This window comes from Mytilus galloprovincialis, chromosome 3 (assembly GCF_965363235.1).
Source record: "Mytilus galloprovincialis chromosome 3, xbMytGall1.hap1.1, whole genome shotgun sequence".
Lineage (NCBI taxonomy): Eukaryota > Metazoa > Mollusca > Bivalvia > Mytilida > Mytilidae > Mytilus > Mytilus galloprovincialis.
The window spans coordinates 14,615,082-14,642,186 of NC_134840.1; the positions used below are offsets into that span (position 1 = coordinate 14,615,082).

At 32.7% G+C, this 27,105-nt stretch overlaps 1 protein-coding gene across 1 annotated transcript in view; it reads left to right on the top strand.

The window, feature by feature from the left end:
* Positions 1-341: 341 nt before the first annotated feature.
* LOC143067240 (uncharacterized) overlaps positions 342-27,105 on the top strand; it is a 35,970-nt gene continuing 9,206 nt past the window's right edge. The window contains exons 1-5 of the mRNA XM_076240347.1: positions 342-379; positions 8,242-8,271; positions 13,002-13,092; positions 14,073-14,123; positions 15,402-15,737. Of these exons, the coding sequence (XP_076096462.1) occupies positions 15,677-15,737 (61 nt within the window). The 5' untranslated portion in view covers positions 342-379; positions 8,242-8,271; positions 13,002-13,092; positions 14,073-14,123; positions 15,402-15,676. The remainder of the gene's footprint in view (positions 380-8,241; positions 8,272-13,001; positions 13,093-14,072; positions 14,124-15,401; positions 15,738-27,105) is intronic.

Consider the following 27,105-nt stretch of genomic DNA (forward strand, 5'->3'; position numbering starts at 1 on the left):
TATCGTTTGTAAATCTTCATTTATGTAAATAAAAAAAACGAAAAAGACACTGAAATAACTTTTCGAAATTCGACAGACACATACATATGTGAAAAAGTTAATGTCAGCACAACATACCGATAGCAGAGACCATGACATGTGGTTAGGATACAACACAGAATACTCAAACTAGAAAGCACGAGAGGTTAATTTGATAAGATATTTTTGGACATATTTCATTATTTTTTAGGAATGTAGCAAGATATTGAGTTTTCGTTTTGTTAAATTTTGGTTGATAGTATTTAAGTCATCAAATGGATATTTGTCAGGACCAATTGAAGTTAATTGCACGTATGTTTTCTTTTTTCAGGACGTCCAAAAACATAGTAAATCAAAAAAGGTATGTTTGGCGAGTCAATGTACGTGTAGATGTATATATGTTACAGTGAATTTGTATAATCAGTGATTATGTAGAATCCCTGAAATTTTCAGGGATTATGTAGAATCACTGGCTAGTTTAGGGATTATATATAATCACTAAAATTTTCAGGGATTATGTATAATCACTAGAAAAAACGTCAGGGATTCTACATAATAACTGAAATGAAAAAAATAGTTTTATTTATAAAGAAAATGAATAAAATTGAAATTATTTATTCTATAAAATCACATAAAAACATCACTATAAAGTAGCATAAATTGTAAAATGTTAAGCACAATATATCAAAATGATAACCCAAATTTTTTAAAATGTTAGGCACACTACATGAAAATGTGAAACACAATATATCAAAATAATATGCTTCACATCTGTTTTTACCACAATATCCACATTTAAGAAAACCTTTTCCTGCACATATCGAATCAGATTTTAACGACACGCCTAAGTGAAATAAAGTGTTCAGTGAAACATCAGAAGGTACCCCCAACAAAAGATGGGAATTTGCAACCTTGAACCGGTTCGAGCAAGAAAGATACAATGTTTTGTAGTCAGGCGAAATCAAACAAAAACCACACAAAACAGATGTTCCATAATCTTCTTCACCATTTGCTTTACATGTATCACAAATAACATGCTTTGTGGATTTAAAAATAGAGCATAAATAAGGCCGTTACTTTTCTCGTTTGAATTGTTTTACATTGTCATTTCGGGGCCTTTTATAGCTGACTATGCGGTATGGGCTTTGCTCATTGTTGAAGGCCGTACGGTGACCTATAGATGTTAATTTATGTGTCATTTTGGTCTCTTGTTGACAGTTGTCTCATTGGCAATAACACCACATCTTCTTTTTTACCTGAATATTCATTTGACGCTGGCTTTTAATAAACAAACAATACATGTAAAACTATTGCTATAAAGGGAATGTTGATATTATTAATTTTGAAGTCTTCAACTTTATCTCAAAACCCTGTGTTGGTTATATCTTTTAGATCATCCTCTGTGTTTAAAAGCAAAATTATTTCATCTGGCAAGGAATTAATGAAAGAAAAAAATATAAGTTGTCTATATTATTTTTTTTTATCAAACAAAGGATCATTAAATTATGCATAATCCCTGAAATCATATTAGGGAATTTGTAGAATAATTATTAAAATGTTCAGTGATTATGTAAAATCACTGGTAATTTTCAGGGATTATATATAATTACTAATGATTTTAGTGATTCTACATATTCCCTGAAAAATCAGGGATTCTATATAATCCCTGATTATACAAATTCACTGTAACATATATACTCATTTATTTGTGAAGCAAACTTTAAATGTTTTGGACGATGATAATTGATTTGATGCGCACACATATTTGTTTTGTCTGTTGCTGATTGGTCACGTTATTATTTTTATATTTATATATCTAAATTATTTGTCCACAACTTAAATCTGTTCAGTGAAAATCTTATAAGTACTTCTATAAACAACAAAATGAATGTTGGTAGTAACATATGTTAGCGGCAATAAGTGAAATAAGTTTTTAAGCTTAAATCCTAGGCAATAAGTGAAATTAGGCATTCAGGTTAAATTCTAGGCAATAAGTGAAATTAGGCATTAAGGTTAAATTCTAGGCAATAAGTGAAATTAGGCATTAAGCTTAAATCCTAGGCAATAAGTGAAATTAGGCATTAAGCTTAAATCTTACACAATAAGCTAACGCCTAGGCAGTAAGTCTATTATCTAAATAATGTTAGGCATTAGTCTTAAATCCTGAAAAATGTGTGCATGCATTAAGCTTAATGCCTAAAATAGAAATGTGAGCAAATAAAAGACTTATATTCATTTAAAAAAAATACAATTGTTATATAATATCATTATGGGAATGGAAGTTTAAAATGCCATCTCCCAGAAACAAAATATAAAAAAAATGTGATAGTAATTTGTGAAACTGCAGCACCGACTCTTGCACTGTCAAATGTCACCGGCTTCTTAAACATTTTGATTTACATGCACATTTGAACATTCTTGGACCTCCGCACAATAACTGATGGATTGCTGCTACATTAAAGGTATATCACAATTGATTTCGTCTTCTAGAATAACATATGGCTTATATATGCCCATCTCATTTTATCTAAATGTACCTAAAAATTGTCCAAATATTGAAGCTACAACATAAAATTGAGAAAGGAAATGGTGAATATGTCAAAGCGACAACCACCCGACCATAGAGCAAACAACAGCCGAAGGCAACCAATGGGTCTTCAATGTAGCGAGAATTCCCGCACCCGTAGGTGTCCTTCAGCTGGCCCCTAAAATATGCATAATAGTACAGTGATAATGGACGTCATACTAAACTCCGAATTATACACAAGAAACTAAAATTTAAAATCATACAAGACTAACAAAGGCCAGAGGCTCCTGACTTGGGACAGGCGCAAAATTGCGGCGGGGTTAAACATGTTTATGAGATCTCAACCCTCCCCCTATACCTCTAGCCAATGTAGAAAAGTAAAAGAATAACAATACGCACATTAAAATTCAGTTCAAGAGAAGTCCGAGTCTGATGTCAAAAGATGTAACAAAAGAAAATAAATAAAATGACAATAATACATAAATAACAACAGACTACTAGCAGTTAACTGACATGCCAGCTCCAGACCTCAATTAAACTGATTGAAAGATTATGTCTTCATCATATGAATATCAGGTACAATCCCTCCCGTTAGGGGTTTAGTATCATACTATCATAAAATATATGAGAAGAACATAACCCGTGTCATGCCAACAACTGTTTTTTTAGAAATAAATGTGTTTAGTTCCGATGCAAAGACCCTATCAGTGAATCAATGTTAAATCCAAAATATGCAATCTTTAATGACCTGACAACAGTATCGTAACTATATCCCCTTTTAATAAGTCTATTTAAAGGTTTTGTTAGTTTCTGAGGAGAATACTGACATTTTTGTGCTTTATAAAGAATATTTCCATAAAATTTTGGATGTGAAATACCTGAACGTATAAGATGTCTGCATGTTGAGTTATATTTACGAATTATTTCCTTATACCGGTGATAAAATTTAGTAAATGTTTTGACCAGTTTGTGATATCGAAAACCCTGGTGTAATAATTTTTCAGTAATACATAAATTTCTCTCGCTAAAATCTAATACATTGTTACATACACGAGCGAATCGTACAAGTTGAGATATATAAACACCATAAGATGGTGACAAGGGAACGTCACCATCTAAAAATGGATAATTAACAATAGGAAATGAAAAATCATCTCTTTTATCATAAATTTTTGTATTAAGCTTCCCGTTTATGATATAGATATCAAGATCGAGGAAAGGGCAGTGGTCATTGTTATCATTAGCTTTATTTAAAGTAAGTTCTACAGGATAAATTTCTTTAGTATACATACTGAAGTCGTCATTATTTAGAGCCAATATATCATCCAAATATCTAAAAGTATTGTTAAATTTTTGTATCAAATGTTGTTTTGATGGGTCTTTGCTAATTTTAGTCATAAATTGTAACTCATAACAATACAAAAACAGGTCCGCAATAAGTGGTGCACAGTTAGTCCCCATTGGAATTCCAATAACTTGACGATATACGGAATCTCCAAAGCGAACAAAAATGTTATCAAGTAAAAATTCAAGTGCATAAATAGTATCAAAGCATGTCCAATTGACATAGTTCTTTTGTTTATTGCTACTAAAAAATGATCTAAAAGAGTTTGAACATATGTACTCGCATTCCGACTTTTTAAATGCCCAGTTAATTAGGGATGTGATTTTTTTCTTAATAAGAATATGAGGCAAAGTGGTATATAGGGTAGAAAAATCAAAACTTTGAACAGATTCAAAATCACCAATATATGCATGCAATTTATCAAGTACTTCCAACGAGTTTTTGACACTCCAAAAGTAATTAATTCCACTATTTTCAAAGGCCTTATTTGAACAATTTATTATCAGGTTTTTTATTGTACCAAGTGTACTAGTAAGTAAAACAGACAATTTAGTAGTTGAACAATGGCTGGAAGATGAAATAAATCTATATTTGTAAGGTTTTTTGTGCAGCTTCGGAAGCCAGTACATAGTTGGGACTTTCATTGTGTTTGGTTCTGCTTGTAAAGAAGTAGCTAAAAGTTTATGTTTGTTACAGATGTCGTTTTCTGAAAATGAAGTCAGTTGGAATGTTGGTGAATTCGTGATTTCCTTTTGCAGAACCTCTATATAAAATTTACGTCAAACAATAATGATATTATTAGCAGCTTTATCAGCCGGGACAAAAACAAATTCCTTGGCTAGTTCTGTTAGTTTATTTTTGATACGCGAAATAGGGTTTTTATAGTTTTTGTTGAGGGTAAAATGTTCTTTAAAATGTTGTATTCGAATATCAACTATCTTCATTACTGAATTAATAAAAGAGTCCAAAGATTTTTTGTCAGCTTTTTCCCGTTTTACCCATTTCAAACAGTAGGTGCGGAGTGAGTCGTTGATGATATTACGACACCCATTCCAGTTAATAGTTGACGGGGGACGATATTTAGGTCCTTTACTGAGGAATGATTTTAACTCTCGGTCGCGAACGATGTTAAGGTCTCCTGTTATAACATGGGAAATTGGTCCATAGGTGTATTCTGAATTACTGCAATTACACGACATAGGTGTATTTTCAGTGATATTTACATCTTTACACAATTGGCTATAATTAAACACATATTTTCGGGTAGATTTCTTGTAAATATAACAAATGAGAGGGAGTTCAGTATTATCAAAATATCCAGGAATTTGGTCTTTAACAGAATGGTCGTTAAAAATACCGGCAATATTTACAAAATCAAAACCTTTATTGACATACTTTATTTTAATAAAATGTTTTTTATGATCTTCAGGGCGATCAATTTTTGGGAACAGTTTAGAATAACAATATGCCATTATAATTTGGACAATTTCATACTTAGGACTGTAATATGAAATTGTGTTGCAATCCTCTAAAATTTTATTTAATTTATTTATAGGTAAAGAACAAAGCTTGGTTAACAGATAATGTCTGCCGTTGCTTTTTGAAATGGAAATTAGGTCCGAAATATTTGTATGGTTGGTCCGAAATTTTCTTTGATTGCGATTTTTTCTGCGTCCATGAGAACGATTTTTACGAACAGTTTTAGAAACTATATCCAAAATGTTAACAGAATCGGTTCTTGATATATTGCCAATTCCCATGATATTATCATTAAGACCGAGAGGGTAGACTGTCTGTAATTTTTTAATCCAATTTAATTCATTTATTTTTCGTGATCGTACAAACTTGGAATGAGATTCACCAGGCTGCTTATTTACTACTTCTAAAGGTTGAACTGTTAAATATTTAATAGGATGACTGTGCTTCTTAAGATGTTGATAAATGATACTTTTGAATTTATTGGGTCTTTTAAAACGATACAGGTGTTCTTGCGTGCGTTTAGATAAATATCGCCCAGTTTCACCTACGTACTGAATACCGCATCCCGGTTTGTTTCATGTGAGTAAATAAATAATACTGTTTGTTTTTCAAGTAATATCAGTTTCAAAATTTAGAGAAAATGTGCGACCATTAAATGTGGACCTTACTGTATTGTTGGTGGAAAGACGGGGACACGTAAGTCATTTTTTGGCATGACACTTATCGATAGAAGGGTAACCACGATTTTTATTGTTAAAAACGTTAGCTATGGTAGTATTTTTAGATAAGCGATTCTGAAGATTGAGACGTGTAGATACCCTTTGAACGAGTTTAGTATTTAATATTTTTCCATTTCTAAGCTTCATATTTGTTTTTTGGTATGTAGATTTATTACAAAAGAGCAAAGACTGGCGTCCAGAATATGAACCATCACACAGTAGATTAAATTGTGTATAAATGATAAACCTGTTCGGCTCAAGACGTCAAATGCTTATTGTCATAAGTTACCCGACAAATTTAAAAAAAAGAAAGGGTATATCAAGGTAGCGACTGACGTCTGACTAAATAGATGAATGGGGCTGAATATAACAGCATTGCCCTTATCATTAACCTGAATGAATAAAAATCTTATGAAGGCAATTTTTAGAGTATTTTCATTACAATGTCAATAAAATGATATTTGTGACAGTAGGAATACTTAGTTATTTGCAATAACTTTCAGTGAAATACAAAATGAATCGGATTTGCATATGGTGATTTTGAGCTGTCTTTGTGGCATTGATTTGCATCTGATTTTCCCCAGGTGCTGATAACGGATTTTTTTTTTAAAGAGGCTGAGGGGAATGTAAACTCAATGTTTTGATGCCAATTGACTACTTTGTTGATTCATTGTCCCTCATCCATGCAGTTAGCATGTCATTGATATATCCATTCGATCGCTCTACCCTGTGCTTGGGGTAGTCTCGCCTTTCCATGAACGAAAAGTTTTGGACACATTTAGTTGGACTCAGATATGACAAAAGCTGTGAATTCCGGACCATTGGCACTTTGCAGTATACGGGGCACACCAACAACGTGAAAATATAGATTAAAAGCCACCCTGATGCACATTTTGACATATGAGTTATAATGTTACAAAATGTTGTAAGGTGATCTAAGATATTTATAGTTTCCATCTGGGTTTGATTGAAAATCCATAAAATCAACAAGTCCTCATTTGTTAAAGTCTTTAGATAAAATGGGCCTTACTACTACTCCCTCCCTTTTATGTTTTTAGTTCATACATGTATTACAATTTTCACATGTGAAAGAAATAGATCATTGGTTGAAAATGTGAGATTTTGAAAGAGAGGGATAACTCAGTATTAAAAAGGTTACACATATAATGGGTACATACTTCTTGATTCTTATTGTGTGTTTTGTTTATATTTCCAATTTTTTTTTTTTTGGTATCTTTTATTTCTATGTATGTTTTTTACAATTTTTAGTGTGTAGTTTTGATTCTCAGTTATAAAATTTTTTTACTTGTTTAATCTTAGTTTGTGTAGATTTTTTAGAAATCTAAGTGTGTTTTTGTAAACCTCACCTGATAATTTTGTTCTCGGTAAAATGGTTTCATAAATGAGAACAATATGTTATAAATTTTATGCTTTCAAAGCACTTTTCTTGATTAACCTTCATCAGGAAGGCTAAAAGCCGCATACATGAATGTATAAGCACCGAATCAGTTTAACAGCTATATCATGTATATGATAAAAGAAAAAGACTCTTAGACTATAAGATTATCCAAACAAATCGATGACCAAACTTTGCCTGGGGGAGTTAAAACCTTATTTTCTTTATAATTTCAAATTCATAAACGGACGATGTTAGGAAGGTAGACACCGAAACATCTGAAAATATATAGTATGAGAAAAAAGGGATATAAACAATTGCCCCAAAAATGTGAGTTTAACTCGACATTATTTCAACAGCTTGACATACTACTGATGCTTTTGTTGAGATTTATTAAATACATATATAATATCGTATGTAAATCTTTATTTATGTAACAAAACGAAACAGACCCTGAAAAAACTTTTTCGAAATTCGACAGACACATACATATGTGATAAAGTTAATGTCAGCACAACATACCGAAAGCGGAGACCACGACATTTGGTTAGGATACAACACAGAATACTCAAACTAGAAAGCACGAGAGGTTAATTTGATAAGATATTTTAGGACATATTTCATTATTTTTTAGGAATGTGCCAAGATATGGAGTTTTCGTTTTGTTAAATTTCGGTTGATAGTATTTAAGTCATGAAATGAATATTTGTCAGGACCAATTGAAGTAAATTGCACGTATGTTTTCTTTTTTTTTCAGGACATCGAAAAAAATAGTAAATCAAAAAAGGTATGTTTGGCGATCCAATGTACGTGTAGATGTATACATATTCCTTTTTTGTGAAGCAAACTTTAAATATTTTAGAAGATGATAATTGATTTGATGAGCACACATATTATTTGTTTTGTCTGTTGCTGATTGGTAACGTTATTATTTTTATATATATATATATATATATATATATATATATATAAAACGTCTGTATAGTAGTCAACGATTTTCCCCACGAGGGCGCTGGATCGTTACGAGTAACGATACATGTACACAATAAATAAATTATATAAACGCCTAAAAAAGTGTACACAACAACTCCAAATACAAAAAAAGGTAACTATAAATGTAATTATTTATAAATATTTCGGATAACAGATATCCTTCGTCAGTCAGATTCTGATGTGAAATGAATCATCTTTGAGTCTCGTTAGATTAAACTTTTACTAAATCTTGAATTTTATACAATAAAAAAAAGTCAAACCGAACATCAGTAAAGACGCTTGCACCATTCTAAAAAAATGTTAACATGACATAGGTTATATGGTTTATTACAACAGAGAGCTCATATATATGCTTTAAATACAAATAATAATGTGCGATGTGAACTAGCACAATTCTAAAACTGTATCGGGAACGACAATTATGATGATATAACATGTATACGCATGATAACGTCTGTAAAATTACCAAATAGACAGCACTGAACGATCTAAATATTTGAAATTGAGAGTAAAGTAGTTACAACAGAGTTTTTACGGCCGTTTGTTCACGATATTCAGACTCTGTTGTAACTACTTTACTCTCAATTTCAAATATTTAGATCGTTCAGTGCTGTCTATTTGGTAATTTTACAGACGTTATCATGCGTATACATGTTATATCATCATAATTGTCGTTCCCGATACAGTTTTAGAATTGTGCTAGTTCACATCGCACATTATTATTTGTATTTAAAGCATATATATGAGCTCTCTGTTGTAATAAACCATATAACCTATGTCATGTTAACATTTTTTTAGAATGGTGCAAGCGTCTTTACTGATGTTCGGTTTGACTTTTTTTTATTGTATAAAATTCAAGATTTAGTAAAAGTTTAATCTAACGAGACTCAAAGATGATTCATTTCACATCAGAATCTGACTGACGAAGGATATCTGTTATCCGAAATATTTATAAATAATTACATTTATAGTTACCTTTTTTTGTATTTGGAGTTGTTGTGTACACTTTTTTAGGCGTTTATATATATATATATATATATATATATATATATATATATATATATATATATATATCTGAATTATTTGTCCACAACTTAAATCTGTTCAGTGAAAATATTTTAGTCCTTCTTTAAACCACAAAATGAATGTTGGTAGTAGCATATGTTAGCGGCAATAAGTGAAATTAGGCATTAAGCTTAAATCCTAGGCAATAAGTAAAATTAGGCATTAAGCTTAAATCCTAGGCAATAAGTGAAATTAGACATTAAGCTTAAATCCTAGGCAATAAGTAAAATTAGGTATCAAGCTAAAATCCTAGGCAATAAGTGAAATTAGGCATTAAGCCTAAATCCTAGGCAGTAAGTCTTTTACCTAAATACTATTAGGCATAAGTCTTAAATCCTGAAAAATGTGTGCAGGCATGAAGCTAATGCCTTAAATATAAATGTGAGCAAATAAAAGACTTATATTCATTTTAAAAAAATACATTTGTTAGATAATAATATTATGAGAACTGTAGTTTAAAATGTCATCTCCCAGAAATACAATAACTATAAAAAAATGTGATAGTAATTTGTGAAACTGCAGCACCGCCTCTTGCACTGTGAACTGTCACCGGCTACTCACATATTTTGATTTACATGCACATTTGAACATTCTTGGACCTTTAGACATTTACTGATGGATTGCTGCCACATAAAAGTTGTTTCACAATTGATTTCGTCATCTAGAATAACATATGGCTTAAATATGCCCATCTTATTTTATCTAAATGTTCCTAGGAGTTGTCCAAACGTTGAAGCTACAACAGCATTGCCCTTATCATTGACCTGAATGAATGAAAATCTTATGAAGGCAATTTTTAGAGTATTTTAGATTACCTTAGCTGGATTTGGCAAACCTTTTAGGAATGTTGGTCCTTAATGCTCTACAACTTCTTACTTTATTTGGCCTTTTAATTTTTTTGGATTCAAGCGTCACTGATGAGTCTTTTGTAGACGAAACCCGCGTCTTCCGTATATACAAAATTTAGTCCTGGTATCTATGATGAGATTATTTAGAACCACTGGGTCGATGCCACTGCTGGTGGAGATTTATTTCCCCGAGGGTATCACCAGCCCAGTAGTCAGCACTTGTTGTGCTGACATGAATTATCATTGATGTGGTTATATTTATAAATTAACTGTTTACAAAATTTAGAATTTTTGAAATACTAAGGTCTTCTACCTCAGGCATAGATAACCTTCGCTGGATTTGGCAAAATTTTTAGGAATTTTGGTCCTTAATGCTCTTCAACTTCGTTTAATGCTCTTCAACTTCGTACTTTATTTGGTCTTTAAATTTTTTTGGATTCGAGCGTCACTGATGAGTCTTTTGTAGACGAAACCCGCGCGTCTGGCGTATATACAAAATTTAGTCCTGGTATCTATGATGAGATTATTTACAATCACTGGGTCGATGCCCCTGCTGGTGGAGATTTATTTCCCCGAGGGTATCACCAGCCCGGTAGTCAGCACTTTTTGTGCTGACATGAATTATCATTGATATGGTTATATTTATAAATTAACTGTTTACAAAATTTAGAATTTTTGAAATAGTAAGGCTTTTCTACCTCAGGCATAGATTACCTTAGCTGGATTTGGCAAAACTTTTTGGAATTTTAGTCCTTAATGCTCTTCAACTTCGTTTAATGCTCTTCAACTTTGTACTTTATTTGGTCTTTTAATTTTTTTGGATTCAAGCGTCACTGATGAGTCTTTTGAAGACGAAACGCGCGTCTGGCGTATATACAAAATTTTGTCCTGGTATCTATGGTGAGTTTATTCATTAAAATGTCAATAAAATGATATTTGTGATAGTAGGAATACTTAGTTATTTGCAATAACTTTCAGTGAAATACAAAATGAATCGGATTTGCATATGGTGATTTTGAGCTGTCATTGTGGCATTGATTTGCATCTGATTTTCCCCAGGTGCTGATAACGGATTTTTTTTTAAAGAGGCTGAGGGGAATGTAAACTCAATGTTTTGATGCCAATTGACTACTTTGTTGATTCATTGTCCCTCATCCATGCAGTTAGCATGTCATTGATATATCCATTCGATCGCTCTACCCTGTGCTTGGTGTAGTCTCGGCTTTCAATGAACGAAAAGTTTTAGACAAATTTAGTTTGACTCAGATATGACAAAAGATGTGAATTCCGGACCATTGGCACTTTTCAGTATACAGTGCACCCCAACAAAGTGAAAATATCAATGAGATTAAAAGCCACCCCTGCGTCACATTTTGACATATGAGTTTTAATGTTACAAAATGTTGTTAGGTGATCTAAGATATTTATAGTTTCCATCTGGGTTTGATTGAAAATCAATAAAATCAACTAGTCCTCAACTGTTAAAGTCTTTAGATAAAATGGGCCTTACTACTACTCCCTCCTCTTTATGTTTTAGTTCATACATGTATTACAATTTTCACAAGTGAAAAAATAGTTTAATAGCAGCACAGGACATATAAGAATATCCCTTATTTAGTTATCTAATAATGCGGGTCTCTTTCGCCTTGACCTGTTTCTTCATGTGCCTTTTTCAAAATACCATAGAGTTCCTCTAGAAAGAAAGAAATTTTCAAATTTCCTTCATCATCCGCGTTGACTTAAGTTATCAATTTCTCAATATCTCCAATGGCAAATATATCATACCTTTTGAAATCGTAGTATTTCTTTTTTTTTTTACTTCTTTTCTTATGATTCTAAAAGTTTAATCTTTGCCAAAATGTCATGGTACTTTTCTCTAGGGTAAATGGTGTTAGCAAAAAAAAAAAAACTTAATTTTTGAAAAACCTTTTAATTTTTTGTAATACCACAAAAAAGTAAATCTGTTTTGAATATGAAAATTTAAAGGTTTCTCAAATGAATGTATATCAATATTAGGAATTTAATTAAGAATCTCCTTTATATCAAGAATAAATCACCAAACATACATAAATGACAGATTTCACTAATTGCCTAAAATTCTGTTCGGCAATAGGTTGATTAATCCTCGTCAAATTTTAGGAAATAAGCTTCATGTCTGAAAATTTCAGGCAATAACTTAATACCTAGGCGTTAGCTTATTGCCTATGATTGATGTTAAGACTCGAGTATCACGTAAAAATAAAACAAAAGATCGTTGGAATATTGTCCTTTTCTCTTCTTTCTTTGACGTAGGCTAAAAAAAATACTACGGGAAAATCACAAACTGCGTTCAAACGGGACCTCTTATAGCTTGCTGTTCGGTGTTACCAATGCTTCGTGTTGATGGTTTAGTTTTATAAATTGTTACTTAGGTGGAGAGCTGACTCATTGCCACTCATACCACATCTTCCTATATCTATATTTTTGACCAATCATGTAAGTCTACAGTACAAAAAATAACTCGTCTTCGTCCATCAAATTATTTCCTCCTCTAAGTCTAGCTTTATTTAAAAACGTTCTTCTTGTTCCAAAAGAATCTTATTTCAGTATTTTTGCTTTGTTTTGATTTCAGAAATGCTTTTTGAGAATATTGATTCTTATTATTTTAATCGGATGTTTATCCGGCGTTGTGGCAGGGAGCATCCACATTAAGAGTTTCTTAGGTATGTAAAGCAAATAACCATATAAGATAAGTATTTTACCTCAGAAAAAAACTGTTATTGGTACCAGGACTATGATTTTGTACGACAGACGCGTGTTACGACTACAAAATAATCATCAGTGACGCGACAATCGAAATATTTTAACAGCCAAATACAGGATGAATTCGAAGAACAATAAGGACCGATTATTCTGACAGTTTATCTCAAATGGTTTATTCCTGAAAAAAATGAGAAAAAAGTCTATTTCTAACAAGTCAAGTTAACTTTAATATGTCAATATACTAAATTTTATTTTTTTATCTTCTGTTATCCAGTTTGACTAAAAATAAAAAGGTCACGAAACATACTCTTCAACTTTCAACTGTCTGTAGTAAAAGTGAGAACGGAATCGGGAATGTGTCAAAGAGACAACAACCCGACCAAAGAGAGCCAAAGGCCACGAATGGTCTTCAACGCAGCGAGAAAATCCCCTTCAGTGATAATTGATGTTACACTTAACTTCAAAACATATAGATTAACTCAAATTAAAGTATATTCAAGACTAACAAAGATAAATACTTTCAACACAGAGCATTGGCTGACACCGAAAATCAAGCTATAAAGGTCATAAAACTATCTAGCGAAAGACAAATTAAACAGGATATCCAACAGTCTTATCTATATATATATATAAAACGAGAAACATTTCAGAATTTCATAAACAATCGACAACCACTGAACAACAATTTCCTGATTAGGACATGTGCAAACAAATGCAGCAGTTTTAACATTTTGTATAGGTTTTTAACCATGACGTCTATTTATTTCGACTTATACATGTAAGTTTGTTTTCCATCTTGTATCTTTTGCCTCTCTGATACAATTGAAAGTGCTCTCTAAAAATGCCAGCTGAATTCTTTGACTATAGTTTCTTTCGTTTAATAAAAAGAAATGATTTGAAAAACGTGTCTAATTCATGTGTTGAATTTGTTCCTTTTCAGGTTTGAAAGATACTCCAACCCCTAAAAAAGGCGAGCTTTTGAATTTCCCGGGTAAGTGTTTACGTTAAACTCGATGATTTACAAATTAAATTTTAAAAAAAGACGAGTTCCGAAGAAATTTCAAAACATAAAACATAAAACCCTAATCAAATGGCAAAACTTGTCTGTATTTTTTGGTTTTCCATATTATATATGTCAATAAATCATATTTAATATACATAAGCATTAACGCTCATTGGTTGCTGTTTGTCATATTTTTTTCGTTTATTGTTTTGTCACAAATCAGTCTGTTGGTAACTTTGTTTGAATTGTTTTACGTTTATCATGGCAGTGCCTTTTATAACTCGCAATAATGTATGTGTTTCGATCATTATTGAAGGCCATACGATGCTCTAAGTCATTTTTACTCTCAATTCATGTTAAATCACTGTGTATAACTATGAATGCACCTTTTTGATAATTTTGTAGCTTGGTGTATATATAAACAGCTTAGCATTGAATTAAAAAATGTTTCTGGGTCTGTGATTTTGTTTCAAAATATGAAAATATAGTATCTTGTTCTTTTATTTCAATATCAATTATTATTTAGAGATCGTAGACTTGTTGCCATGTTTAATATGAAAAACTAAAAAAAAAACATTCCGAATATATATCAAAGCTATTTATTTATAATAAACAACATCAATTTCCATCGCAGGTTTCTCAATTATATATTCAAAAATAAAGTTATGCAATAAATTCATATTATAGTTTCTAGTATTGTCAGAACTCTTAGCCATCTGTTTGTTTATTATTATGATTCTGTTGCATAGCATTCTAGTGAATTATACAAAGTTTTATTTTTAAGGTCTTACTATAATGTTCGTCCCCATAGTCTTTTTCCAGGAACATTTCCTGTACTTCTAACAAAGTTTTAGGTTTTTGACAACGTGCATCTAATTTTCTGTGATATGTTTTTTTTTTAGTTTTAAAATTCGGCAATTCAGTTAACCATACGCATTATTGTACTTGTACATTCTTGGTCCTTGCTTCTCAGTAATTTGTACGATCGTTATCCGGCTTTGGTGATTGGATTTCGAAGCCAAAAATTGTTTCAAAATTGTAACACAAATAAGTGAGTTTGATTTGATTTCTCCTGCAAAAAACAAACATTGGTTTGTGTATCATCAGACTTTGTAAATCTCTTTGGTACAAGACCTTATATGTGTGGAATTGATTTGAAGTTGTACGAATGCCCTCTTCGCCCTCTCTTGAGAGGAATTGGTGTCAATATTAACTTTTATAAACTTTTTACAAACCTCTTATAATTTGACTTTCTTGTCTATTTAGATAAATGTGAAAGTAATGTCTCTAATGCCACGGTTGGAGAACCAATATGTGTAACTCATACACAGAAGCTCACCAGTAACCCATCACGTATACATGTAAGACAGGAGTCATCGCCATATTTGGGTTCACATAAGTCAATTTCAGTCAATGTATCATCAGATCCTTTCGTGCAAGAAATTGAGGATGTCATAATCGGTTACAACTCTTCAGGAACTAACAAAGAATATCGTTTAGCATTTAAAAAGGCTACATGTGCCAACATAGGAGAATACAACATGACAATCGAATATAGTGATGGGAATGCAAAATCATTAGAATTAAAATTCCAATTAGAAGGTATGTTTATTAGTAATTATTATCAATCAAACTTTCCAGAGCATTTGATAAAGTGTCAAAACATTATATTTCATAATAATACAAAGTAGACATTGCGTTAACTATCTAAAATGTGTATGCAGTTGAATGTTTGCATAACATTTACTTAACATGCTAAAACTTAATAAACATGCTAAAACTTAATAAACATGCTAAAACTTACTAAACATGCTAGAACTTGTTAAATTTCAGTTACATTTCATTGACTATAATAATGACACATTTGAATTTCAATATAAAAAAATGAAAATTCAGCAAAATTAATTAAAGTTAGAATAACTACTCAAAATATCAAAGTTGTAAAAATGACAAAATTTAACATTACTTATTTGTCTGGAGTTTTGACATGTGAATAAGTTAAACCAGATTCCGTTACTTGTAAATCGATTGATTTATGCTTAGAAAAATAAAAAAACCCCGATCATATATCTCATTTAAACAAAAGTTTTCCAAGACAAAAATCATTAAAAGGATGTCCAGTCCCCTTTCTGAAATTTGAGGACGGATAAGTGCATTTCCTTGATAAAAAAAATCGGATAGGTAGAATTAATTTAGATTTTCACTAAATGAAATCAATTGATTGATTTATCCCTCGCTTAATCAATCATTTTTGTTTCTTTTTCAAAAATTTCATATATTTTCCAAGCTGCAAGTCAAATCATAGACTAAAACTGGTATTTCATAAAAACTTGTTCGTACGAACCAAGTATAAACTACCTAGCGTGGGACGTTTGTCTTCTCTCCAGGAAAAGTTTTAGTGTACCAGCTACCCAGCTTGATTCCTGCAACTACTGGACTCCGACACGAAACAGTCAAAACTCCACATAAACCATCTGGTTATTCTTTTTTTAATTGCCTTATCATTATTCGATGTACATATAAGAGATGACAAGAATATTGACGAATGGTTTATTAAAGTCAAAGTAACGGAATCTGGTTCAACTTATTCATAACATATCCCAACGAACGAACGTACATTAGTAATTTAGGTGGTACTGGTATGTTTACAAACATTCTTATAACTTGAAGATGTTAGTATGTGTACACTATATTTGTATGTAATCATATAAAAGTGAGAAATACATAAAATACGTTTAAAAGTTATGAAAGTGTTAAGTATTTTACAATGTTATATGGTTGGAAATGATTTCGTTCAGTAATATTCTGATTCTTTTTTTGCCCGTTAATCAATAAAGTTGGTACTGTTTTATCTCAGTGCACTAGTACTTTACATCGTGTATTTTCAATAAGAGTATTTACATAGTTTATGATGCAGATACTCCACTGTGTTGCATTTTGACTGCATTTGAACACGGAGTGACTGTGTCTTCTTCGTCTAGTATTCGACATGTAGTATGGTGATATGTTTGCAGCAACCTGATGTTACATGATCGTTTGGAATATAAATAGCCTGTTCAAAAGCGTCATTCTACCAATGTTGGTAAGTTTAAGTGTTGCATGTTATTTGTCATAAATTCTATATAGTACTGTGAATTCATTTATTTTCGTCGGTATCAATTTTCGTGAATTGCTGAAAACTTGCATATTCGTGGATATTGGATTTCGTGCTTTAGCCAAACTCCGTGTACAAAACCTATTGAAAATATGATATTCGTTGAACATTTGAATTCGTGGTTTACCTGTACCCACGAAACCCACGAAAATTGGTATCGAGCGAATAATAATGAATCCACAGTATTCATAGATGCATGAAACAAATCCCTCGCTGCATGTTGTTGTATCATTTCTCTTATATATACATCCTTCAAATGCGGGTTCCACACTGAACTGCAACTCCAAGGTTTAGGTTATGGATGTTTACTTCTAATTGAGTATTGTGAATGTAATATGGTTGATTGATTTGTCCTCGGATGATACCTGGAGTACACAGAACTTTCGGGAGTTAACAGACACTTTCCTGTCAAGAGACCATTTTTCTAGCCATGTGAGATATTTTGGTATCTGGAGGAGATTGGATGTTTCTGCACACCGCGCAGTCGTCTGCGGATAGTCTTATGGTTGTTCCTGGACTGGCATTGGTCCAAAAATCACTGAACAAACTGGAAAAATAGAAATGGTCTAAGGACTGTTCCATTTATAACGCATGACTGTTTGTTACCTTTTTTGGAAACCAGTTTATCTGTTTGGCTGTTGAATAATCAACACCATATTTTCTCAGTTTGTACAGAAGATGTGTGTGTAGTAAAGTACCAAACACTTTACTGACATCGAAGAGAAGTATGTCTGCTTTGCTCTTTTATTGGCTTATTATTCTAGATCTTCGAATGTTTTGATAAGCTGTTATTCACATGGAATATTCCTTCTATATCCGTAATGAAAATTTAAAAGTATTTCGTTTTGTCTAGTTGACCCATCACGTTATTGATATACATGTAGTGTACACAAATAGTTAATATGAAATGACTTACAGCTTAGTTATTTTGTTCCATTCTAAAACTTAAGCTTTGTCCCAAAATATCGATTTCCACATAAGAAAACAAACCATAATAGTTTCAAACATGCCCCAATGTTTACCTGGTATTAGTTTATTTAAGAGGGTGAGAAAGAGGGACAGTCATAATCACCAATCGAAAATAAACTGTCAATGTCATGGCTTAAAATGATAAAGGTAGACAAATAATGGTACACAAAATACATCATAGAAAAGTAAGACTAAGCAAAACGAATCCCACCTAAAAATGAGGATTATCAGAATGATTTTCTATTCGTATGATTCAACTTTTTTTACAAAATGTCATAATTTGATAGTCAGGTAGATGAAACGGACTATTTAGTTCCATTTGTGCGATTTGGAAAGATGGCCTGACCCATCTCCCTTGTGTTTAACACCTTTGTACTCAGTAAGTTAGACCCTCTTTTGGTGTGGTTATTAAATAAGATGCACGTTTTAAATGTGACTGTTGTTATTTTCAGTCTGTACACTAAAAATGTTCTAAAATCATCTATTCTGACAAGATCGTTATCAATATCACTTAAGCTTTATACGATAACACATTAGGAAAAAAAACTTTTGAAACTCCATTATTGCAACATTTGAACAGAGGTTCACCTATCAGTCATATTAATATGTAAACTTCAATATGTATGTCATCCCCCTATTTAATCAACCCCCCCCCCCCCTCTCCCCAATAAAAAACTAATCTTATTAAAACAGTTGAGTCTTGTATATTTAGTGCACATATTGCTATTGTAACACATTGAGGTATTAACTAGACATGTAATAACTTCTTTCATTTACATGATGACGAAGAAGTTACTTCACTTCGACATCGTTTTTATGTTAGATTTAAACATTTTGTTTGTACTAATTATAATGGCCATAATTAAAACTTTGTCCTGTTAGTATTCCTTTCCTAAAGTTACAAACACACATTAAAGGGGCACTAGCTACGAGATATATAAAAAATCTTAAAAGTATGATTTATAATTTGTTCAATCAGTAATGAAACAGTAATTTGCTTTTAGCAGCCAGTATGGTTCAACTTTGTCAAATTGAGCTAAGAAACATTGCCTTAGAATTATTCACTTGTCAGTGATTCGACCTCATTGAATACTTATTCAACTGAACTTCAATTTAACCCTTTAGTTAGAGATGGATAACGCATGCCTTGTGCGTGTGCAGTTAAAAAATGTCAACATTGAAAGTGAAACAAAAGTAAATCTTTCATTGACTGATTCGATCCACAAAAAAATCCTATACAGGTAAAAACGACGATTAACGATTTTATTTAATCTATAAAATGGAATAAAACAGATCAGGAAAAATCAATTGCACGCGTTTTGTTTTCTATTTATATAAATTTATGTTTTTATCGCTTATTTGACCATCGGCGGTCATCGGAGATCAACTTGCTAGTTAATCAGATGGCGTCAAGAATAAAAGACACATGAAACGAAGCTACATAGTAATGACTCCATGCCCTGTAAATTGTTAATTTTAAAATTGAGAATGGAAATAGGGAATTTGACAAAGAGACAACACCCCGACCATAGAGCAGACAACATCAGAAGGTCACCAACAGGTCTTCAATGCAACGAGAAATATCTGCACCCGGAGGCTTCCTTCAGCTGCGCCCTAAACAAATACACTAGTTCAGTGATAATGAACGCCATACTAAACTCCAAATTGTACACAAGAAACCAAAAGTTAAAATAATACAAGACTAACAAAGGCCAGAGGCTCCTGACTTGGGACAGGCGCAAAAATGCGGCGGGGTTAAACATGTTTGTGAGATCTCAACCCTCCCCCTATAACTCTAGCCAATGCAGAAAAGTTAACGCATAACAATACGCACATTAAAATTCAGTTAAAGAGAAGTCGTCCGAGTCTGATGTCAGAAGATGTAACCAAAGAAAATAAACAAAATGACAATGATACATAAATAACATCAGACTACTAGCAGTTAACTGACATGCCAGCTCCAGACTTCAATTAAACCGATTGAAAAATTATGTCGTCATCATATGAATATCAGGCACAATCCTCCCCGTGAAGGGTTTAGTATCATACCATCATAACATATATGAGAAGAACATAACCCGTGTCATGCCAACAACTGGTTTATTAATAATAAATGTGTTTAGTTCCGATGCAAAGACCCTATAAGTGAATCAATATTAACGCCAAAATATGCAATCTTTAATGACCTGACAACAGTATCGTAACTATGTCCCTTTTAATAAGTCTATTTACAGGTTTTGTTAGCTTCTGAGGTGAATACTGACATTTTTGTGGTTTATAAAGAATATTTCCATAAAATAGTGCATGTGAAATACCTGAACGTATAAGAAGTCTGCATGTTGAGCTATATTTACGAATGATGTCCTTATACTGATGATAACATTTAGTAAATGTTTTGACTAGTTTGTGATATCGAAAACCTGGTGTAATAATTTTTCAGTAATACATAAATTTCTCTCGTTAAAATCTAAAAAATTGTTACATACACGAGCGAATCGTACAAGTTGAGATATATAAACACCGTAAGATGGTGACAAGGGAACGTCACCATCTCAAAATGGATAATTAACGATAGGAAATGAGAAATCATCTCTTTTATCATAAATTTTAGTATTAAACTTTCCGTTAATGATATATATATATATCAAGATCGAGGAAAGGGCAGTGGTCATTGTTAGTATTAGCTTTATTTAAAGTAAGTTCAACAGAATAAACGTCTTTAGTATACATACTGAAGTGTCATTATTGAGAGCCAAAATATCATCACAATATCTAAAAGTATTATTAAATTTGTGTATCAGATGTAGTTTCGATTGGTCTTTGCTGATTTTTGTCATAAATTGTAACTCATAGCAATACAAAAACAGGTCCGCAATAAGTGGTGCACAGTTAGTCCCCATTGGAATTCCGATAACCTGACGATATACGGAATCTCCAAAGCGAACAAAAATGTTATCTAGTAAAAGTTCAAGGGCAGATATAGTATCAAAGCATGTCCAATTGACATAGTTTTTTTGTTTATTGCTACTAAAAAATTACCTAAAAGAGTTTGAACATATATATTCACATTCAGACTTTTTAAATGCCAATTTAATTAGGTGTGTGAATTTTTTCTAAATGAGAATGTGAGGCAATGTGGTATATAGGGTAGAAAAATCAAAACTTTGAACAGATTCAAAATCACCAATATTGTAATGACTTGGCCAAGCGAAATTCCTTGGAAAACATGTGTATTTTCATTCAAGCACCTGTTATCGGCTATGATTCGATTTAGGGCTATTTTAAAGTTTGACACCGGTTTTCACCTTTTTAATTCAATTCATTATGCTTTCAGTGTTCTATGTAATCCGTTTTCCAAGTGTAAAACCATTTTTATTGTTGTATAATTGAGATAACTTATGTAGTTAACTTTCACTTTCACTTCAGTCGCCATTACCGGCACAATGATTTTTGTGTATTGATTATGCAAATGAGGTGAACTGTGTGAAACCTCAGGTGAACTTTATGTACCACAAGCGTAAAACAGTGTATGAATACTATAGCGGTTGTAGATCGATTATTACAAGATTATTGTATTAAAACTATTTTAATAAAATCAACGGTCCTAATTTTGTTGCACCAGATGCGCATTTCGAAAAACATGTCTCTTCAGTGATGCTCTTGCCCAGAATATTTGAAATCCAAAGCTTATATAAAAGATGAAGAGCTATAATCCAAAAGGTCCAAAAAATATAGTCAAATTCGTGAAAGGAATCAGAGCTTTGCATGAGGGAGATACATTCCTTAATTTATAATAATTTCTAATATTTTGTAACAGCAAATTTTAATAACACAAAAAAAACGTATTTTCATGCCAGTACCGAAGTACTGGCTACTGGGCTGGTGATACCCTCGGGGACTAATAGTCCACCAGCAGAGGCATCGACCCAGTGGTAGTAATAAAATCAACGGTACTAATTTTGTTGCACCAGATGCGCATTTCGACAAAACATGTCTCTTCAGTGATGCTCGTGGCCAAAATATTTGAAATTCAAAGCTTACATAAAATTTGAAGAGCTATAATCCAAAAGGTTAAAAAAATATCGTCAAATTCGTGAAAGGAATCAGAGCTTTGCATAAAGGAGATACATTCCTTAATTTATAATAATTTCTAATATTTTGTAACAGCAAACTTTAATAACACAAAAAAATCCGTATTTTCATGCCAGAATCGAAGTACAGGCTACTGGGCTGGTGATCCCCTCGGGGACTAATAGTCCACCAGCAGAGGCATCGACCCAGTGGTAGTAATAAAATCAACGGTACTAATTTTGTTGCACCAGATGCGCATTTCGACAAAACATGTCTCTTCAGTGATGCTCGTGGCCAAAATATTTGAAATCCAAAGCTTATATAAAAGATGAAGAACTATAATCCAAAAGGTCCAAAAATATAGTCAAATTTGTGAAAGGAATCAGAGCTTTACATGAGGGAGATACATTCCTTAATTTATAATAATTTATAATATTTTGTAACAGCAAATTTTAATAACACAAAAAATCCGTATTTTCATGCCAGTACCGAAGTACTGGCTACTGGGCTGGTGATACCTTCGGGGACTAATAGTCCACCAGCAGAGGAATCGACCCAGTGGTAGTAATAAAATCAACGGTACTAATTTTGTTGCACCAGATGCGCATTTCGACAAAACATGTCTCTTCAGTGATGCTCGTGGCCAAAATATTTGAAATCCAAAGCTTATATAAAAGATGAAGAGCTATAATCCAAAAGGTCCAAAAAATATAGTCAAATTCGTGAAAGGAATCAGAGCTTTGCATGAGGGAGATACATTCCTTAATTTATAATAATTTCTAATATTTTGTAACAGCAAATTTTAATAACACAAAAAATCCGTATTTTCATGCCAGTACCGAAGTACTGGCTACTGGGCTGGTGATACCTTCAGGGACTAATAGTCCACCAGCAGAGGCATCGACCCAGTGGTAGTAATAAAATCAACGGTACTAATTTTGTTGCACCAGATGCGCATTTCGACAAAACATGTCTCTTCAGTGATGCTCGTGGCCAAAATATTTGAAATCCAAAGCTTATATAAAATATGAAGAGCTATAATCCAAAAGGTCCAAAAAATATAGTCAAATTCGTGAAAGGAATCAGAGCTTTGCATGAGGGAGATGCATTCCTTAATTTATAATAATTTCTAATATTTTGTAACTGCAAATTTTAATAACACAAAAAATCCGTATTTTCATGCCAGTACCGAAGTACTGGCTACTGGGCTGGTGATACCCTCGGGGACTAATAGTTCACCAGCAGAGGCATCGACCCAGTGGTAGTAATGAAATCAACGGTACTAATTTTGTTGCACCAGATGCGCATTTCGACAAAACATGTCTCTTCAGTGATGCTCGTGGCCAAAATATTTGAAATCCAAAGCTTATATAAAAGATAAAGACCTATAATCCAAAAGGTCCAAAAAATATAGTCAAATTCGTGAAAGGAATCAGAGCTTTGCATGAAGGAGATACATTCCTTAATTTATAATAATTTCTAATATTTTGTAACAGCAAATTTTAACAACACAAAAAATCCGTATTTTCATGCCAGAATCGAAGTACTGGCTACTGGGCTGGTGATCCCCTCGGGGACTAATAGTCCACCAGCAGAGGCATCGACCCAGTGGTAGTAATAAAATCAACGGTACTAATTTTGTTGCACCAGATGCGCATTTCGACAAAACATGTCTCTTCAGTGATGCTCGTGGCCAAAATATTTGAAATCCAAAGCTTATATAAAAGATGAAGACCTATAATCCAAAAGGTCCAAAAATATAGTCAAATTTGTGAAAGGAATCAGAGCTTTGCATGAGGGAGATACATTCCTTAATTTATAATAATTTCTAATATTTTGTAACAGCAAATTTTAATAACACAAAAAATCCGTATTTTCATGCCAGTACCGAAGTACTGGCTACTGGGCTGGTGATACCCTCGGGAACTAATAGTCCACCAGCAGAGGCATCGACCCAGTGGTAGTAATAAAATCAACGGTACTAATTTTGTTGCACCAGATGCGCATTTCGACATAACATGTCTCTTCAGTGATGCTCGTGGCCAAAATATTTAAAATCCAAAGCTTATATAAAAGATGAAGATAAAATTGAGAATGGAAATGGGGAATGTGTCAAAGAGACAACAACCCGACCAAATAAAAAACAACAGCAGAAGGTCACCAACAGGTCTTCAATGTAGCGAGAAAATCCCGCACCCGGAGGCGTCCTTCGGCTGGCCCCTAAACAAATATATACTAGTTCAGTGATAATGAACGCCATACTAATTTCCAAATTGTACACAAGAAACTAAAATTAAAATAATACAAGACTAACAAAGGCCAGAGGCTCCTGACTTGGGACAGGCGCAAAAATGCGGCGGGGTTAAACATGTTTGTGAGATCTCAACCCTCCCCCTATACCTCTAACCAATGTAGAAAAGTAAACGCATAACAATACGCACATTAAAATTCAGTTCAAGAGAAGTCCGAGTCTGATGTCAGAAGATGTAACCAAAGAAAATAAACAAAATGACAATAATACATAAATAACAACAGACTACTAGCAGTTAACTGACATGCCAGCTCCAGACTTCAATTAAACTGACTGAAAGATTATGATCTATAATCCAAAAGGTCCAAAAAATATAGTCAAATTCGTGAAAGGAATTAGGGCTTTGCATGAAGGAGATACATTCCTTAATTTATAATAATTTCTAATATTTTGTAACAGCAAATTTTAATAACACAAAAAATCCGTATTTTCATGCCAGTACCGAAGTACTGGCTACTGGGCTGGTGATACCTTCGGGGACTAATAGTCCACCAGCAGAGGCATCCACCCAGTGGTAGTAATAAAATCAACGGTACTAATTTTGTTGCACCAGATGCGCATTTCGACAAAACATGTCTCTTCAGTGATGCTCGTGGCCAAAATATTTGAAATCCAAAGCTTATATCAAAGATGAAGAGCTATAATCCAAAAGGTCCAAAAAATATAGTCAAATTCGTGAAAGGAATCAGAGCTTTGCATGAGGGAGATACATTCCTTAATTTATAATAATTTCTAATATTTTGTAACAGCAAATTTTAATAACACAAAAAATCCGTATTTTCATGCCAGTACCGAAGTACTGGCTACTGGGCTGGTGATACCCTCGGGGACTAATAGTCCACCAGCAGAGGCATCGACCCAGTGGTAGTAATAAAATCAACGGTACTAATTTTGTTGCACCAGATGCGCATTTCGACAAAACATGTCTCTTCAGTGATGCTCGTGGCCAAAATATTTGAAATCCAAAGCTTATATAAAAGATGAAGAGCTATAATCCAAAAGGTCCAAAAAATATAGTCAAATTCGTGAAAGGAATCAGAGCTTTGCATGAGGGAGATACATTCCTTAATTTATAATAATTTCTAATATTTTGTAACAGCAAATTTTAGTAACACAAAAAATCCGTATTTTTAATTGTGATTGTAAATTGTACTAAGATAATTTTTATGTTCCGTAAACATGTTGTTTACGTTTTAATGTACTTAATTCTAGCTATCGGGGATTCTTTTCGTACTTGTCTTGCCCGTTCCCAGTTACCCGTTCGTTCCCTCGTTAAGAACCGTTCGTTACCCCGTTAAGAACCGTTCGTTACCCCGATAACTCCGTCGGGTATATAAAGCTTGCACCTGTTTGTCAGGGGCTCTTCCTCCTTAGTCAGACCTACAGATATGTTGCCAGATTTTCGGTCAGTTGATACTGTCGATTATTCAATATTCGCTGAAGTTTAGCATCGTTTTATCATGTATTTCATGAGATTCTAAGCAGGCCCGAGAACACAGTTATTTCGTAGTGCATTTCTTTTAGACAATAAATTAAAATTAAAAAAATCGCACCTGCTCTTTCTCAAAAAGATCTTTACAGTGTAGTGTACTACCAGTGAGACAAAAAGTATCAAAATTATAGAAACTTCTACCAGCTCTAACTCAAAATATTGACAATTCTGTGTTAAGGGGGTGTAAAATTCAGTTTGACAGCTTCAGACGTGATAAAATTTGACCTTTTTGAACTGGACCAAATCACTACTTAACATTAAGATTCAGCACCCAAATTTTTTTAACATGTAATTACATTCCCCTACTTAATATTTCATGCATTTAATATCAAGAAATAAATTGTGAAAGTGTATCAAATAAAACATGCAAGTTATAAACTGTTTACACTAGGGACTATATTCGTAGACATCGAAAACCAAAGGACGATAACTGTGTCCTTGGACCAGCAGTTTTACTGCAGTTTAGAACTTTTTAGACGTTTTCTGTTCACTATAAGTCTAGTATTCTAGTACTTAGATCAGAATCAAAAATGGATTTAATATAATTGTACATGTACATATAAATAGATGGTCTATTTATTCAGGCTAGCTTTCATTTGCTAACCTGTTTCTTTGAGGTAAACGGATTAAAGTGGCATGCCTTCCCCATTCCCCTTTTCCCCTCCCATTTTGTTAAGGACATTTTGTTAAGTATCCTGTTTGCTGAGATTTTCCAGCATTCAGAGAGAATATTTGTAAGTTCTGTATATTTGTTAGGCTAAGAATTGTAAGAAGCTAGAATAATTACTGTTTTACTACTCTCAATCTCAGTGATTGAAGTTTGTCTTCCTGTGCTTACTCCAGGAGGCTGAAGTCTATTAGATAATATAACAAATGTACTGTTATTTTTAAAGGATAATTTATTAGAAGATGGCATAGATATAATATATGTTAATGTTATAGCATATTTAATAGTTGGTTGAACACTGTAGCA